General features: G+C 38.2%; 1 protein-coding gene across 5 annotated transcripts in view; it reads left to right on the top strand.

Annotated features, from left to right (window-relative positions):
• Nucleotides 1-16,784, top strand: part of LOC106518581 (MAM domain-containing glycosylphosphatidylinositol anchor protein 2) — a 284,155-nt gene that overhangs the window by 194,054 nt on the left and 73,317 nt on the right. For 3 of the 5 annotated variants that reach the window (XM_014009931.1, XM_014009930.1, XM_014009927.1), the window contains exons 9-10: nt 2,776-3,096; nt 13,212-13,484. In XM_014009931.1, coding sequence (XP_013865385.1) covers nt 2,776-3,096; nt 13,212-13,484 — 594 coding nt within the window. The remainder of the gene's footprint in view (nt 1-2,775; nt 3,097-13,211; nt 13,485-16,784) is intronic. The other 2 variants (XM_014009933.1, XM_014009932.1) reach the window with 1 other exon arrangement.

Below are 16,784 nucleotides of genomic sequence, written 5' to 3'. Positions count from 1 at the left end.
AGTTCACACAAACAGATCGGATTTTTTCAAAAAATCGGAACTGAGCATTAAGACCTGCAGTGTGAACGTAGCCTAAGAGTAGCTGCATGGATGTCCCGAGATAAACTTTTCCCCCTGTCTTTTTTCAAATTGTGACAATATCTCGACTCTGATGGGATTTTGTGAGCGGAGCACAGACTTTATAAGTAAATATAGGACATTATAACATTTGTTTTAATGAAATGTGCATCAAGTGAGCTACAGTTTGTGTAAAGGACACTGATATGAGATATGAAACATAACTCGTTAAATTCTGTCAGTCATATAGTGAATAAGTTGTTCTGTAGAGTTAATATACTTGTAAATCTGATTCTGATCAACTAAGTGCCTCACCATGAACCTCACTGCAGGTCATTGGTATTTATATTGCACCAAACAGAACTGAGCAGAAAAAAATGCTGAGTGATCATGGTTTGGATGAGTTTGCAGTGTTTGTGATGTTCAGGGCAACAACAGCTCGTGGGTAGAAACTGTTTTTAGTCTATTTTTTCTTGGCTTCAACAACCAACATCAATAGGCTTCAACAAATTGCCCCTTGGGGATAATAAAGATTCTTGAACTCTCTAATACTGTATGTCTGGTAGATACCAGCAAGTCAACAGGGTTTCTGAGGATGTGCAAGACTTCTGTAGGGAAGTTGTAGTAGCTTGTTGTCCTGATGTATCCATGATGTCAGGCTCACATGGTGAATTGGTCGTGAAGAATTTAAAGCAGGAATGACCACAATGGTCTCATGCCTGAACTGCAAGATCATGGAAACAATGTAGTATAAACATGTTTTGTTTTTTTGTTTTTTATTGGTGGTAACATCATTGGTAGTGGGATTTTCTAGCATGTAACTGATTCAGTACAAAACATTAGAGCAAGTAGTGTATAGGGCATGGTGATTAGACAGGAACATGGAAAATAGCAGAGAAAACCTGTTTATTGAACTCTGAGTGTAGCAGCATTGTGAAAGCCTTTCAACAGAAAATAGTTGTGTAAATGTGATTTGCTCATGTTCTAATATAGGGTTGGGCAACTGGTGGCCTGCAGGTGACTTCCTTCCAGCCCACCAGTTATTTATTTATTTATTTATTTATTTATTTATTTATTACTTAAAACTGAGCTCAAAGCAGCTTTTAAAAAAATGCTCATTGACGAGCTGGACAGAAGTCACCCACGGGCAGGATGTGGCCCATGAGCCATGTATTGCCCATCTGTGATATACACAAACATTTTTGAAATTGCACTTTTATTACATTTGAGAATGTGAGCAATGCTATGTGGCCATCTGGTGGTAGTGTCAGTAAAAAAATGTGGCCCCTTCCATTATTTGAATTGCCCACCCCTGTTCTAATAGGTCTAATAGGTCATGGAGAGTACAGCAGGGTTGATTGTCCTTTTTGAAAGGGGCTTGTGGAACAACATTACTGTTAAGATATCAAGATAAAATTATCTTTGTTAATGTTGCCTAATGGRGTAAGTGTAAATAAAGTGAGGCTTAAGTTTGCTTTAAAATTGTTAAAGGAAAAAAAGAAGCGAGACAGAAAAATCCAGCATAAATTCCAATCAAAAATAATGAGTTAACAATTTAATAGAATTGAAATATGCTTTTTTCTTTTGTCTTAGTCAAAAGGCAGCAGAATAATGTCTGCTATAACTTAATGAGTGGAAGCTTTCAGTAGCTAATGCTTAAATCAGCCTGTCATACAACGGCGCCAGCCTTTGTCAGAGCTTGAAAGCTGTATTAGTGAAAAGGGCAATTTGACCTGGCATTGTAATCTAATTAGACAAATATTCTACATGACAATTTTACAGTATATAGTGAAGACACATAACCAAATCATGTTTTGTTTATTGTTTAAATGTGTTGCACTACAATCATCTCCATGGGGCTAGTTCCACTTGGCAGCAAACTAAATTAGTAGTCTCCTGGCTGTAGCTTCAGATTAATTTACCCAACTTCTCCATTTAAATCAGTAAAGGGACTAAGATTATTTCACAACACTCAGAGCTATTCCTTTGCTAATATGATTTTACATTCATCACTGAAGTGGCTGTAGAAGGTGCAACAATTCATTGCCACTGAGCAAAAAAATGCAATTTGAATTTGCTTTTGTACAAGAAAAATCTTCAATTGTTCTGCAACAAATAAAGGTTTCTGGCTTGAAATGGCATGTAGACACAGTTTATATGGTCTATATTGTCATAGTGCTTTGTGTTGTAGGTTAGCTCATGCAGGAATGGCTTGGTGAATGCCTTGTATTGTGGAAATGTCACTGCTGAGGCTGGTTACTTTAAATTCCCTGTATAAATGGATCTTTTTCATTTAACTTATTGCATCTTAGTTAAATGCAAATGTCTTCAATATTGAAATCTTGTTTATGTGCTTTAACTTGAGCTTTTAGATCAGATTTAGTCTTTTTTCTTTTGGTCTCTGGACATTTTAAATGTATTTTTAATCCATGCTCAGTTGGTTATTACTTTTACCATCTTCAGTGTTTGCCATTGCTTGAGAACATTAAACTCACTGCTGCTGTTCATGATGGTTTTCCATTTTGCACATACTGAGTCYGTCTGGTTTCAGCTATTCGCTATTACTGCTGCTAATTTCTACACAATTATCCATATTTGCTGTGTTTGTTGCTGAGACTCACTTTCCCTTCCATATATATTTTTTTTCCGCCAACTTTCTCCATCGACTCGAACATTTCCATTTATCCCGCCTGCTGACTTTCTAGAACCCCATATCAGTCCCTCCTTTGTTTTTCTCTTTCTTAGTTCCTCCCAGCCTGACAGTCCCTCGGGGCAAGTCCCCCCTGGTGGCCCGTGAGGGCGACACCGTGGAGCTGGAGTGCCTTGTTTCAGGGAAGCCCAAGCCCATCATTCTTTGGTCGCGAGCAGATAAGGAGGCGCCCATGCCAGATGGCAGCATGCAGATGGAGAGCTACGAYGGCGTCCTGCGGATTGTTAACGTGTCCAGGGAGATGACTGGCTCGTACCGCTGCCAGACCAGCCAGTATAATGGGTTCAACGTGAAGCCTCGGGAGGCAGTGGTGGAGCTGATGGTGCAATGTGAGTATAAAACCCTGGGAGTATTCTGTAGGAATCTAAATGTGGGTGTAAATGCATTTTGTCATACAACCTGTTCCAGTCTTATAGTGTGCTTCAGCATAAGGTGTCCCGTTTGTTGCTTTAATCTGTTCTCTTTGTGTGCAGTGCAATTAATCTTTATGGGTTCTAATCTGCWGGGACCAAAATTGAACTTTCACACGTGTCTTTCCATCTACACCCATCCAATTTCCTTCTGAAGGCTGTGAAATGACTTTTCTCCTCTGGTGCTCTCACTCAGGACTATGAGAAAACCCAAAACTCTGACACTAAAAGAACTTTACYTGCTAGGTGTAAAGAGAGCAGAACTAAGATTAACAAAAACACAAAGCTCCAGATGTTCATGTCCACACAATACAATCTCTATGTTTCTGTTAATGAATGTGTTCATCTCATCTTTGTGTGTATTTTCATGTCAAAGAAGAACAAAAGAGGCCATTCTATGACCTCAGGTCTCCATCCCACCCCCGCACCACCTCAGCCACTCATTGAAAAATTCCTTCCCCTCCTTTTAATCGCCGACATTCAAAGATGGCTTAAAGGCCAATTAGCGAGCAGCTAATTTATTCCCACTGGTATTCATTTTGTGTTCATTTGTGGACATTTGAAAAGAAAAATTCGAATGAACACCAGGGATTCAAAGCGGTGTCACTATCTCGCAGCGCTGGGGATATTTTTCTCTCCTATGAAGACAGAGCGGAAGACGGTTAGGGAAGGAAATGAAAGCGATCCATGTAGGGTGCTTACCATTCTCTGGCAAGTGATTATAGGAACTGGAAAAACTGAGTTTCATAGCTCGTATTGTTTTCCTCTTGGCCTACTTGCAGCAGTTAATCCATACATTCTTTCATTTCAAACTTGCACATGTATTCCCTCCYTTAAAAGGAGCCTGTGCAGCAGCATGTGTTTTAAAATGCTTCAACATAAATGACAGTTAATGTGCTCTCATTGTTGGGTTTTGACCTCGTCATTAGACGTGTCGAACGTACAACAGCAGAAACAGGTTCAACAACTTCTAAAGTGTGAAACGTTAAAAAGACTTACGGATAAAGCCTAACTGATGTTTTGATTAAAGATGAACTTGACACCACCACTACAAATATTTTGATTGARGAGGAACAAGAGCAGCCCCATTTTGTGTTTTGCTGACATGGATAAGCACATAATTCTCCTGTCTTTTTAAATTTTTATTTTTTCCAGAACTGTAACATACTTTTTGCTATGACATTCACGTTTCAGCTTTGCTGTTACCCTCGTTGCAGTGTTGAGGGAATTAATGAGGTTTTGATGTGCTTTGAAGAAGACAGTTGAAGTTTTTTGAGAGAAGGGGATGAAMTGATAATGATTATACAGTGGTGACAGCCAATATCAAAGGTTAGGGGCTTTTCCATGCACTAATGCTGGCACCAAAGAGTAAACAAAGAATTTACACTTTAATATTGCCTCAGTAATTAGCAGCTCTCAGTGGAACTTGTGCTAAATGCATGTGAGGGTGTTATAGAATGAGCAAATTAGCAAGTTAAAAAGTAAATTTAAGAAGTTAAATATTTACTTTTTAGCAGAAATCCAAATAGATGTAGCAACGGCTGCTGTTTTATTTACACATAATTTTCATGCTGCTCATGCTCCATATTTTTAATATGTTCAAATTATCTTTTTTTTCCCTACAAAATGTTAAAAACATATGCTGCTGCATMAACCTCCTGCTCTCTCTCCGCAGAGCCCTGCTCACTGCAATATGCAGCAGGGTCATGATGACCTGCTTCCATTTGGACAGTGATGAGGACATGCAGTGTATTCCGACTATCATCTTTCAGCTTTATGGCTAAAGCTCCTTTTGCTTTAAGTCAGCACAGTCACAGCTGTAGGAGRAATAAAACATAAAAAAACATGTTTTAATCAACACAGTTAATTGCACAGCTTTTATGTTTACGTTTTCTGCCAAATTACAAGGTGCATCTTCTGTGTATCAGTGTCATTGTCATTARAATAACAATACGAGGCGCACAATCTATCAATTAAACAACCCACTTACAATAAACCTTTTCACTTATTAGTTAACAGATTTAAATGTTATTCACATTCAAGTAAAAAGTGCATTTGTGACCTATTGCTCCCAGATCTGTGTTTTAACTGGACTTGGGTTCACTTTATATTTAGAGAATGTATCATTTTTATTTGCTGGTTACCTTAACTTTGACAGTTCCATCTTCATCAGCATTAGATTTTGGAAATTTTTCAACTTAACTAGGTTGTAGAATTGAGAAATGTTAGACAAATTGCTCAAAAAACTAAATAAATGAGCAGCTTTACAAAAGAAAGTTGTATAATGCAGTGATCATTCCACTCTTAATTTATTGTATTGAAGTTTAGGGAAAAGTATGTACAACAATTACAAATCCTATTTTTATTTTTACAAAAAGAGCTGTRAGAATCATGACTATGGTCACCCAATAAATACATTATTTTATCAATTGAAATTATTGAAATGTTATGATTTTGTTGATTGTATCTTACAGGTTACATGTATAAGAATCATAAAAATATATTATCTTTAAACATCCAATCAAACTGTGTCAAGAGAAAAAGTTGCTATAACTTTAAATGAATTGAGATTTTTGTAAAATCGCAACTTTGAACGAGCTTGAAGGTAAAAAGTAATTCATTTCAAGGAATATAAATGTGGAATAATCTTGAGTGATGTTAAAACTGCTGGAAAAAGTATTTATATATTTAAGAGAATGATAAAAGCTAGTTTGTTGAAGAAATGTGATTTATATTACGTGTTGACAATAATTGTTCAAGAAGGACTTAATTTTGGGGGAAAAGCATCCAATATAAGATTTTTTTCTTGTTTTTGCTTCCTTTCATTTCATTTGAGTTGTTTAGTTTTTTTTATTGTAAATAGATTTTCTTTTGTTTATTTTAATGAACGAATAAATAAAATAAATCAATGAAAGTTGAGATTTTGCAAATTCATGTAATTTACAAAGACATCGCCAAAGATGTGCACAGAGATGGCATGTCATTATTACGCCTGTGTAAACTGTGCTGCCAGCTACACAGCATCTCTACATTGGGGCAGTTTGCCCACAATTAAATGAGGCACTAAAAGGAAAAGCTACACATATTTAAAAAATTCCAGAATTTTAAAGACCAGTGCTGTTCACGACTGATAAATAAGTCAAAAATAACCCAGTCTCAATGTGGTAGTTAGAATTAAAGATGCATTCAGGCAAGGTTTGTCTCTTCTGACCTTTAGGCTTGGGAAATAATGTCCATATAGTTGCTTTCCACCAACTGCGGACAGAGAAGTCTAGCAGCGAATGGCTTTGTTAGTGACAGATGGAAAAGACATGCTCAAGAACCAAGACGAGGATAAACCAGAGCTCAAAGCTTCAACTGAAAAATATTCATTCATTCAATTCATTCTGTTTCTGCTCGAGATTTCTGTATTGGCCTATAGTTGCATCATAAGTTGACAAACCCGCTGTACAAGACACACTGAGAAGCACATCCAATCCCACCAAATAATCCCATCTCTTCCTTTCAATCCAATTCATTCTGAGAATGCAATTATTTCTCATTTTGTAGTAGTATTTTAATAAAGCATCTTTCTTGCAATACAAGTCTTGATGTCATACAACACTTTCAACTTCTCTCCATCTTCAAAGCAGAACACAAAATGAAGAGACTTATTTGGGCTTTGGTTATGATAAATGAGAATCATTCTGCCGAGTTCTTGTTAAAGATCCCCAGCTTTGTTTGCCAGACTCTTGTTTCTTAATATCAGCTGGCATCAAAGCTCACATTTTCGAAGCACTTGAGTTCTTGGATTGATTTGACACACTTGGAGTATATTGAGTAAATTTGTCCACCTTGTGTACACATCAGCACATGCTGTTCTCCATGTTTGCCAAATACCGCCACCTTAGTTCATCTCCCTCAGCTTGAGAATTTGTTTCATTAGACACAAAAGCTTGCCCTTCTTTTGTTGTTTGCTCCAAAGGCCTGTAGAAATGCCCCCCACCCTCCCTCCTCTCTCTTGGCCTGTCTTATGGTGTGTAAGCACAAGCCAATCCCTCTGAGATGCTTTTCTCAGCTGCATTTCCAGGACCCAGCATGAGACGCCTGCCTTTGGTGGTGAGCCATGTGCAAAGCCGCGTTTAGTAACTTGATCAAGGGACCGAGGTACAGTCCTCTGAAGCAAAGAGCATTAGAGGCGTGAAGGAAYGACTCTGGCAAGTCAACAGCTTTGATATGTAAAAACCTGCATCTGTTGGCTGGCAGAGGCAACACCAGCAGGAGAGGTAGAGGGAATGGAAGGCGTCTGCCTTAAGAGGCGTCGTTCTAATAGAATTGCAAAAGCCAAATCCCAGGCTGTGACACCCTAATGTTCTTAGTCAAACTGACTTGGCACGGTCCAGAGGCTTTGAGAGGGGGAGTGAACACACAGATAGAGAGAAGGAAAGAAGTATAGAGTGGTCTTCTGTCCTAGATACTGACATCTGTCAGAGTGACAGTTATCAAGTTCTACTTCGGCCCAGATCCATAGAAATCTTTTTAACAAGGCTGCTCTTTCTGTTCCCCTTCACTTCCTTCATGACACCTGCCTGATGCTACTGAGAAACCGTACCCAGAACACCTGCTTTGCTTTCTGACCAAACACACTCACCAGGATACAGATCTATCCCACTGACTATTAAAAAAAATTACATGATTATTGTGTTTAATTAATTTTCTTCTTTCCCCATCTAGAGGACTTGCGATGCTGGCCCCTGAGGCCCACTGTTAAATCAGAGCTTACYGCCAATCCAATCTCAGCTAAATTAATCTTTTGCGTTACAGCAACCCTCTCTCTCACACACACACACATCATGTAGGAGATAATATTCATGATTTTTCTTTCTTTTTTTCTTTCTTTTCCTKGAACAATATTGAATTGATCAGCCGCACCAAAAACACAGCAGAAAAGGTCAGTAATTTCTGTTTGTAGCTTGTGGGCAGAAGCCGGCACACGGGTAAGACAGAATAATTCATAACTAATTCAGTGAGTGAGTTAAAACTATTAGTGGATTACCAGCAGTCTTCTCACACCAAAGCATCTACATTGATTACTGATAACTGTAGATTTTGGGTCATAAATTATAGCTGTATTTTAATAACAATATGATAACGCAGATGGTGCAGGATTCGATTGCAGCACGAGGGAAGGAAAATGTGTTGATGCAGAGCAGCATTCCTCTGCATTATTCAACACAGACTCGTTATAAAACACATGAATCAGGGTTATCATTTTATATTCTRTATAGATCTGTTTGACTTCCTAATGACAGATATTTTTTACTCCATCAAGACGTGGTGTTGCACCATGTTATTCTATAAAGGTTAATCTCCCACAAGTAGCTTTTATTTATGCAAAAGSTCTTTGTTTTTCTCTTGTACTCCCACATACAGAAAAATGTTACATGTGAAAGTGTGCCTTTTTACCTGAATGATGCTCTGGTATGTCACAAAGTACTTCAAGTGATAAATAATAATAATAGTAAAAAAAAATACAACGGCTTCCTAGTATTGTAAGTGTAAAGTGTTGTTATGTTAGTGTTAATGATTAAAGCACCGGTGAATTGCTAATGACAGTTTTGCATCAATGTTAATGATTAAAGATTTTACTGCATGTCTGTTTATCTCATTGTCAGAGTAACCAGGCCATGTTTTGCTAATGCTTATATGCAAATTCAAACATTATTGATTATGATCTGTTTACAGCAGCACAAAATTTGATAGTTCAAAAGGTATGTTTTGCACTGGATTAGACAGAGATGCTTTATTGATCTTTATTTCTAGTCATTATGTAAGACACTCAACAAAAGTCTGTAAATCATGCACAAATGCCAGAAAAGAACAAACAAAACTTAAAGTTTAATTTGTGGTCTGAAGGGYATTATCATTAAATGACCAATTTATTTTCTTTTACCTGCCTTTTTCTTTCCATGCTACAAAGAAACTGGTGCCAATCTCCAGTAGTCACTGTCCGACAGGCGGGGTTTATCCAGAGGTGGAGTTAGATTTTTTTACAAGGAGTGGCACAGGGGTGGTCAAGGTGTTATTTTTTAGGGGAGGGGTAYATACAAATAAAGAAAAGAACTCTATATTTGAAACTTCAAGATGGTTGCCACTGATAGTTCCAAATGGCTTCAACTGACAAATATTGAACTGAAAYTTGTGTGATCGGTACGAAGAAGGATCTTAAAAACATGTGAATGCAAGTCACAATTTAATATTCAGCCATTTTTAGACATACAAAACTGAAGAATAGCGTAGAGCTAGCCAATTTTTTTCTCCACCAAATCCTAAACACTAATCAGAATTCAAAGTGTCCAACACAGGTAACATTAAAAGGCAACAATTCTGCCATTTTTAGACTTATTGAGATGAAATTTCTTTCAATAATCACATACAGATTGTTGATGCTAATCCCAAATTAAGCTAACCAGTAATGCTAATAGTGGTTAAATGCAATAATCTTGAACGGAATCTAAATTTGAAGTGTGTGTGACGTACTTCATTTGTATTTAAAGAGACTGCTCCAAAATGAGTTGCTCTCAGGCACACCTCAGTACAGGGGTGAAAGAGGGGCCTATGGAGCTACAATAACCAGGAGTTTAGACCAAAGCWTTGCTGTTCCATTGTATATAGACTACAACTGAATGATTTAAATAAGGATTTAAAAGCATATGTCCCCTTTAAAGTGTTTTGATCCTGCAGACATGTCTGGATGTCACAACAGCAGCCATAAGACAGAGGCCAGATTGCAATCGGCTTAAAACCCAAACACATGATTGGAGATATCCAAACCATAATTCATGCATAGTTCAATGTTGTGATGCATTGCGAGAGCACACATCGACATGGGACTTGAAGCAATTTGTGTGAAATACAAAGGGCTGCTAAAATTGGGGATCATCCTTTTGGTCATGTCACAGAAATTTAGTGATGAAGAGTCACTGTGACTGTGTCTTTCCAACATTAAAATTAGAATAAAAGCCACCCAGAAAATTCAAAAGAAGTACTCTCTACTCCTCCTGGTAGTTCAATCAAACCTTACAAGATTAGATTAGTTTGACAATAAGGATGATGAAAAAYAACACAGGGAATTGAAAATAGGAAAAAATAAAATAAAAAGAAATGTTAATCTGATATTTATAATTTTTTTTTGTCAGTGCAACCTGAATTTCCCACTTAGCTACTTCACATATTGAACTCAGACCAAATTAGATGCACAATCAAGAAAATAAGAAGCTTCTCATTTTACTATATGTGTAAAACCTCATAATGGGAAATTTATATTAAAAATATATGGTATTATTTGCACTTAGCAAATTAAACTAGATGCTTTTATACTCTTGAAAGTACATATTGGTGCTAAAAGTTTGTGTTTTAAATGAAGGGGGGGGGGGATTGTTTCATCACCAGTCCTTGAAAGCTAAAAAAAGAGGGGAAAGACAAACCATTATAATGAGTATTTGAAATTTATCCTGGAATAGCGAGTACTTGCAGGCAACTCATATGCATTAACCGTAGAGTAAAATAAGCTTTTGTAAGTTTGCCCACAGGAGTTTTCACCACATGTGCAGCGAAAATACATGCAGCAAAAATGAAACTCATTTTCAACAAGGCTGAAGTTAATTTTAAACTTGTCAAGCTGTGTTCCAAAAACACAGGTTCATGCAAATTCCCCTCAGATTCTTATACACATGGAAAAATTCAAGCATATTTCCCCAAAGTACGCACACGTCTTTATTCAGTCCTCATGTCGGTCTGTTTGAACCGTGAGGGGAACAGTCCGTGTGCACTAAATGTTGTTTCTCTACACATTAGCATCGCACTATCCACTAGTGGCTGATGATAGATTAGATTTCAGGCAGTATTCAAGCCTTCCCCCTTCCCACAGTCTGACTTCCAGTGGCTCTGAGCTTACGCTAGCTGCTGCTGTGCTAACCGAGGGCGAGCACTGCTCAGGGAATATCACACAGGACCTCTCTGCTCCTTTCTGTTCATGTTCGCCGGGCAGCTGTTTGCACAAGGGGGAGATGAGGCATGTGCCCTTGTTTAAAGGATGTTTTGGTTATATAAGAGATTCCATCCACCNCCCACCCTTGTCTTTGTGAATGGAGCTACACTTACTGCAATTTCATCTAGTGCCATTCACAGAGGCCGTGGAGCCAGCTGTTATTCACAGTCATCCAAAAACCCTCCCATTTTAATGTGATAGGTAGAKTTTCCGACTTTCCCTCCTGAGTCAAAGATAAGCCTTTGGGTTATGGTAAAAGCCCAGGTTGCTTGAAGGACTGATTGCTGTTTCACTCAGCCGAGATGAAAACCACTCCACTCTCCACCTTTTTCGAGCAACATCGAGTGAAAGAGGCAGACTTCTCTGGGCTTTTTTTTTCTTCTAAATCCTAAGCCTCTTGGAAGAGTTGTGTTTACTTTTTCCTGTGACCCCCGCTGCTATGATTTATTGTTTTTCACATCAGATTTAATGGTGTGTCATTAATCATAGTGGCTTCTGAGGGAACTGGAGGATGTTGTGAGTTGAAAGATAATTAGCATCGAGGACAAGGATGTTGTTCTGGATGTCAATGCATTATTCTGCATTCAGTCTAATGTTAACAGCTAGTGTATCCCTGTGCAGCTCTCTGGCCTTGTGATTCTGTCCTTCTCTACTGCCCGGGGGGAGGCTAACTTATTTATGTGCAAAAAGAACAGGGGAAAAAAAGTTATCCAATGTTAAAATTCAGCAAACATCTTCAACATTTTAACCCTCGAAAGAGACTGTTGGATCCTTTTTTAAAGTATTCCTGATTTGGGTTGATAACATTAATAATGATATCAAATTATAGGCTGTAAATCRTAATGCATTGCTTAAATAATTGCACATTCTATCAGGTTTGGAATGCTCAATAAATAGATTATATTACTGAATGTGAATAATGTAGAAGATTATGTTGCAGATAGCAGTTTCAATCAGGTAATCAGTGATCTGTAACAGATTACATTTTTCCAGTAGACAAGAAAAAAAAATTCAGCGCAGCAGCCTCATCTCCGACTGCAGCTCGCACCTCTTTTTTACTCTGTCGGAAATTATGTAAATCTTAAGCAATCAAGGGGCTCCGTGTCATTCTCACATCTCCTCTACATTTTTTGTTTTTCAAGCTGTCTTGGCTTTTGTCAAGCATCTGCTCAAGCACATCAATAGCCAAGGTGCTTGAATGAAATTATTTATATCTTAACAGCTTGTACACACATTTAAACCTAAACATATAATCATGCAGATGCTTTGGCAAACACTGAAGTTTGTGCCAAAATACGAACAGCAGGCAAATTCAACTTTTTACAGACAGAGCTTGTTTGTCATCAAGGTCATTAAAGTTGTTGAATAAATTCTCCACCAGGTTGTCAGTGCAGGAAAAAGGGGAGGGTTGTCACACATTCAAAACAAGTTATTAATTTTCCATTTTGAAATCTGGCGGTGCACTTCATCATCCTGTTACCAATGTTCTGCGGAGCGGGACTGATTTTCATTCAGAACATTGTTCTCGGTTTTTCTGCAAATTGATTTTCCCACAGACGTTGCCCATCTTCCCGCAATTGTTTCTCATTCTTCATCTGTTTCTATAATGTATCGATTTCCAGTGCAAATGATTGAAAGTTTATTTACACTGTGCTATTTGTTTCTGCTCTTTCACACATTTCAGGATTTGACTGTCTTTTAAAGTGTTTTGGTTATTCTAAAGAGGAACAAGAGTTGTTGATTTTTGTTTAGATACTTTATTTTTATTCTTTGAAGCTTTCCCCTGGAAATAATTTAAAACAATGTGTTTGTCCTAGAGGACTTCACTTAAAAAATCAACCTCATGTTTCTTTTTTCTTTTACCTTTTTGTTTCCCTTTATTTATTACCATTCAGTTTTATTTACATATTTTGCTTTTTCCCATGCTCGTAAATGTTTGACATTTGAAGGGGAATTAAAAAGTGTAGCAAACAAGCTCATCTGAGTCTCTCCATTTCCTACTCAGATCCTCCAACAGTGGAGCCGGTACATATGGAGGTCCGTCAAGGCCTGGGAAGGCCTGTAGTGATGACCTGCAGGGTGCTGCGAGCCCACCCCTCCCGTGTGTTGAGGTTYGAGTGGCTGCTCTCAAACCGCCTCCTCCACGCTGGAGCATTTGACCCCCAGAAGGATGAGACGGAGTACACCATCCGCAATCTGAATCGAGAAGGCTGGGGAGAGTACACGTGTAACGTCATCAATGAGGCCGGAGCGGGCAAATGCACGTTCCAGGTTACAGGTAAGCAGTCTTGTTTTATGACTTTTAAACTGTTTAAGTCCTGTCCAAGTCAACTCTTTCATTTCAGGAAGCTTTATATTACTCTGAAACTTATTGTTACTGCTCTTTAATTCATTCTGAAATAAGTTATAAACACCTGCTGCCTTAAAAAAGAGGATGAATATTAGAGGTGCAACAATATAGAAAATTCACAATTCGGTTTGATAGTTTAGTGTCACGGTTTGATATATTTTCAGTACAAAAAATAGATTTTTCCTTGCCCTTCTTAACTTGTAATTTATTGAAATTAATTTTGAACTTTTGTTTACCCTCAAAAGTGCAGTTTTTAATAAATGTTGGTGATACAGCAAGTTTCTCAGTGGATCTGGGCTCGACAATGCAGCCTAGGTGGAGTAGTCGAACACAGATCCACTGAGCCTTCAACATAACACATCTTCTGAAGACAAGTTGATAAAATAACTCAAAAATCTGTAGTGTGTATTGAACCTAAAGCGCTGTATTGAACTGTTCCATACAGATACATGTATTGTTGTGCCCCTAATAAATATATATTTACCTAGTGTGTGTGAGATTGTGTGAATACACTTGTTTTTCTGTGTGTTAACAAAATATGTCATAGGTTGACCTATTTCTGATTAAARTGTTTCCATTTACCTTAAAACCAGAATAGACTGTTTTGCAGTTGCGAGTAAACTCTTCACAGGTCAACCAGTAAAACACTGAGGCTTCTATGAAAACACCAATGGAATTGTGCAAATTCAGCAAGCTCAAAAAGCAGATCTATATTGCACATATTTATGAAAAATCTCATCTATGATCCTAAAGGAAATGTTCAAACAAATACATTGTGTCTGTAGAACGATGCAAATTTATTGGTTCAATTTGTTCAGTTTTAATGACCTTTCCATATTAACCTCAGTGTTTTCCTGATAAGCATATGAGCTAGGCCCACTTCAACAAATGTGCATTTKTAACAGATTTTAACCAGGAAATGGTCTTTTCTCAAACTGAGCTTCTGAGTTTCACAGTTGATGGAAAATGGAGGGGAAAGATATTTTTTGTCAGTTCTTACCCACAACATGGAAGAAAGTTGCCATTTGTATGACATACTTGTACTTTGAGTTTCATTACAACACTTCAGGATAKATTTATAAAAGGTGAGCCTACAAAAGGCCTATCCAGAAGAATTTGCCTAACTCTGTTTTACAAAAAAAAAACGTCATGTTTTATTTAGTCTTTAAGGCACATCTGTATAAKTTATTATGTGTGTAAAACCATCACTATTTAAAATATGTGTCCAGTCTTCTTCATGTGTGTCACAGTTTAAGAGCACACAGTACATGTCTGTGTGTTTTTGAGTCATCTGTCTGTATCTTTGCTCTTATTCTGGCTAATTCTCGTGACTATCGCACAACGTTTAGGTTCTCATTGATAAATCTCACGGTGACCTTTAAGAACACATCTTTAGAGCTACGCAATGATTTAAAAAAAGAAATTAAAGTGTAAGAACTATAAATAATTGAAGCATAATAAAATGTCTTTAAAACATAAAATAGTAGGCTATAAAGGGATGTTGCTTTACATTTAAAAGTTCAAAGATTTACATCATTGCTCTCCTCGACTTTAAATTTACCTCTATAGTTGAAGCAGGGAGGAGTATAAGATCACATTGATGAGACTGTTTCCAAATCTATAGTATCTCTGAAACATATTCAAATATTTAGAAACAGTGCCAACAACAATGTATTTAATAAGACGTGGCTTTAACGACAACTAAAGGATACAACTGCTTTTTTTTTGCCTCAAACTCAAAAAGTCCATCTTCTAGTTGGTTGTTATGACAGGGCCAAATGAGTTTGGCCACACTGAGTGACCCGCAGGAACTTTGGCCAAGGTTTCAATCTCCCAGACCTCCCATTAGAGCCAGGCGCTGCAGGGTCACAGGATGAGTATTTGTCACTTTGATCCTTTGCCACTCAGGTTGCTCTCCTCTTTGATTCTGTTTTTCCCCCATCTCCTGCCGCTCTGCCGTCTTACCTTTTCATCACTTTATTTTTCTGTCTCCTCTCTGTCTTTATTTTGTTCGTGTTTCCTTTTTCCCCCATCCTTCATCTGTCTCCTTGTAAAGCCTCTCTTGTCCACGCTCGCCTTTGGGAAGGGAAGTGGACAATCACCTGTGTGTGTCATAAATCAGTCCTTCCTGGGAGAGACAGAGGCAGATTTGTTTTTCTTAGCGGGGCTCAGTTTGCCTCTTATTTTGTTCATGCTGCCTCCCTCCTCTTACTTTCTTTCTTCCTTTTTCATCCTCTGTTCCCCATTGCTTCCCTCCTTTTGCCCAGCGCTCCAGATTCCTRCCATCTGGACTCAGTAGTTGCCAAAGGTGTGGAGGCTTTTTCAGTTACCCCCAGAGTGCAAGAGCACGGTGCAGAAAATCCACTTTGGTTCCCTCCATCATCTATGAAATCTGCTGTACACTGTTCCCCTAACCCCAACTCTTAGTCCTGAAGATTTTTCAATTTTATCTGAAACTCAATAGCCATGAAATCAGCACCACGGTGTGTGGCTGAAATGAGCAATATGCTGCAGAGAGAAAAGAGGCGAGAGCGCTTCTTCAATACATGAAGTTCATCAGAAATCCGTTCTGGCGCATGCAGGTTGGTGGAATATTGGTTTACTCATTTTAGATAATCCCTCACCGCTCCACCACTGACTTCTTCCTKGGCTCTGTTGATGTGTAATAAACACATCAGTCAGGAGTTTTGGCCCGCAGCCACTAAAACCCACAGACCCACTCATCATACCACACTCAACATAGTTGTTTCCATGCCGACAAACACACACACCGATATCGAGCAGCAAGTAGTTTGTGCCAGAGGAGAGCGTTTGTGCATGGATGCTCATTTTCCAAGCCACTGGGACATCTGTGTSTTGGCTCTAATGACCAAGTTGGCCATAAATTGTGCCATGGGAGAGACCCCTCAGAGGAATGTAATGTGTACCTCTGAGCTTTGGGCTGGGCTCTCTGCCACTGAAACCCAGAGATTTTAACCAATCCGTCAGAGGAGACTAAACCACTGGAGGATTGTCTGTCCTCCTTTAAGTCGTCATACTGTCATTTCATTGTTTTACTTTTTTTATTTTGTCAGTTTCAACCAATAATTAGGCTGTTAATGTTTTTTAACAAAGCTGTGAACAAGTCAGGTCATGCAACGTGCTCTAGTTTCATTTAAAAGAGCCAATCGACAGATATTGTCCAAGATTAACCTTCAGGGTGGATATAGCTCGCTAGCAGCCTCACAC

Source organism: Austrofundulus limnaeus, unplaced genomic scaffold (assembly GCF_001266775.1).
Source record: "Austrofundulus limnaeus strain Quisiro unplaced genomic scaffold, Austrofundulus_limnaeus-1.0 Scaffold63, whole genome shotgun sequence".
NCBI classification, from domain to species: domain Eukaryota; kingdom Metazoa; phylum Chordata; class Actinopteri; order Cyprinodontiformes; family Rivulidae; genus Austrofundulus; species Austrofundulus limnaeus.
Note: the sequence above shows the minus strand (reverse complement) of the source record. Positions and strands in the feature narration are given on the sequence as shown.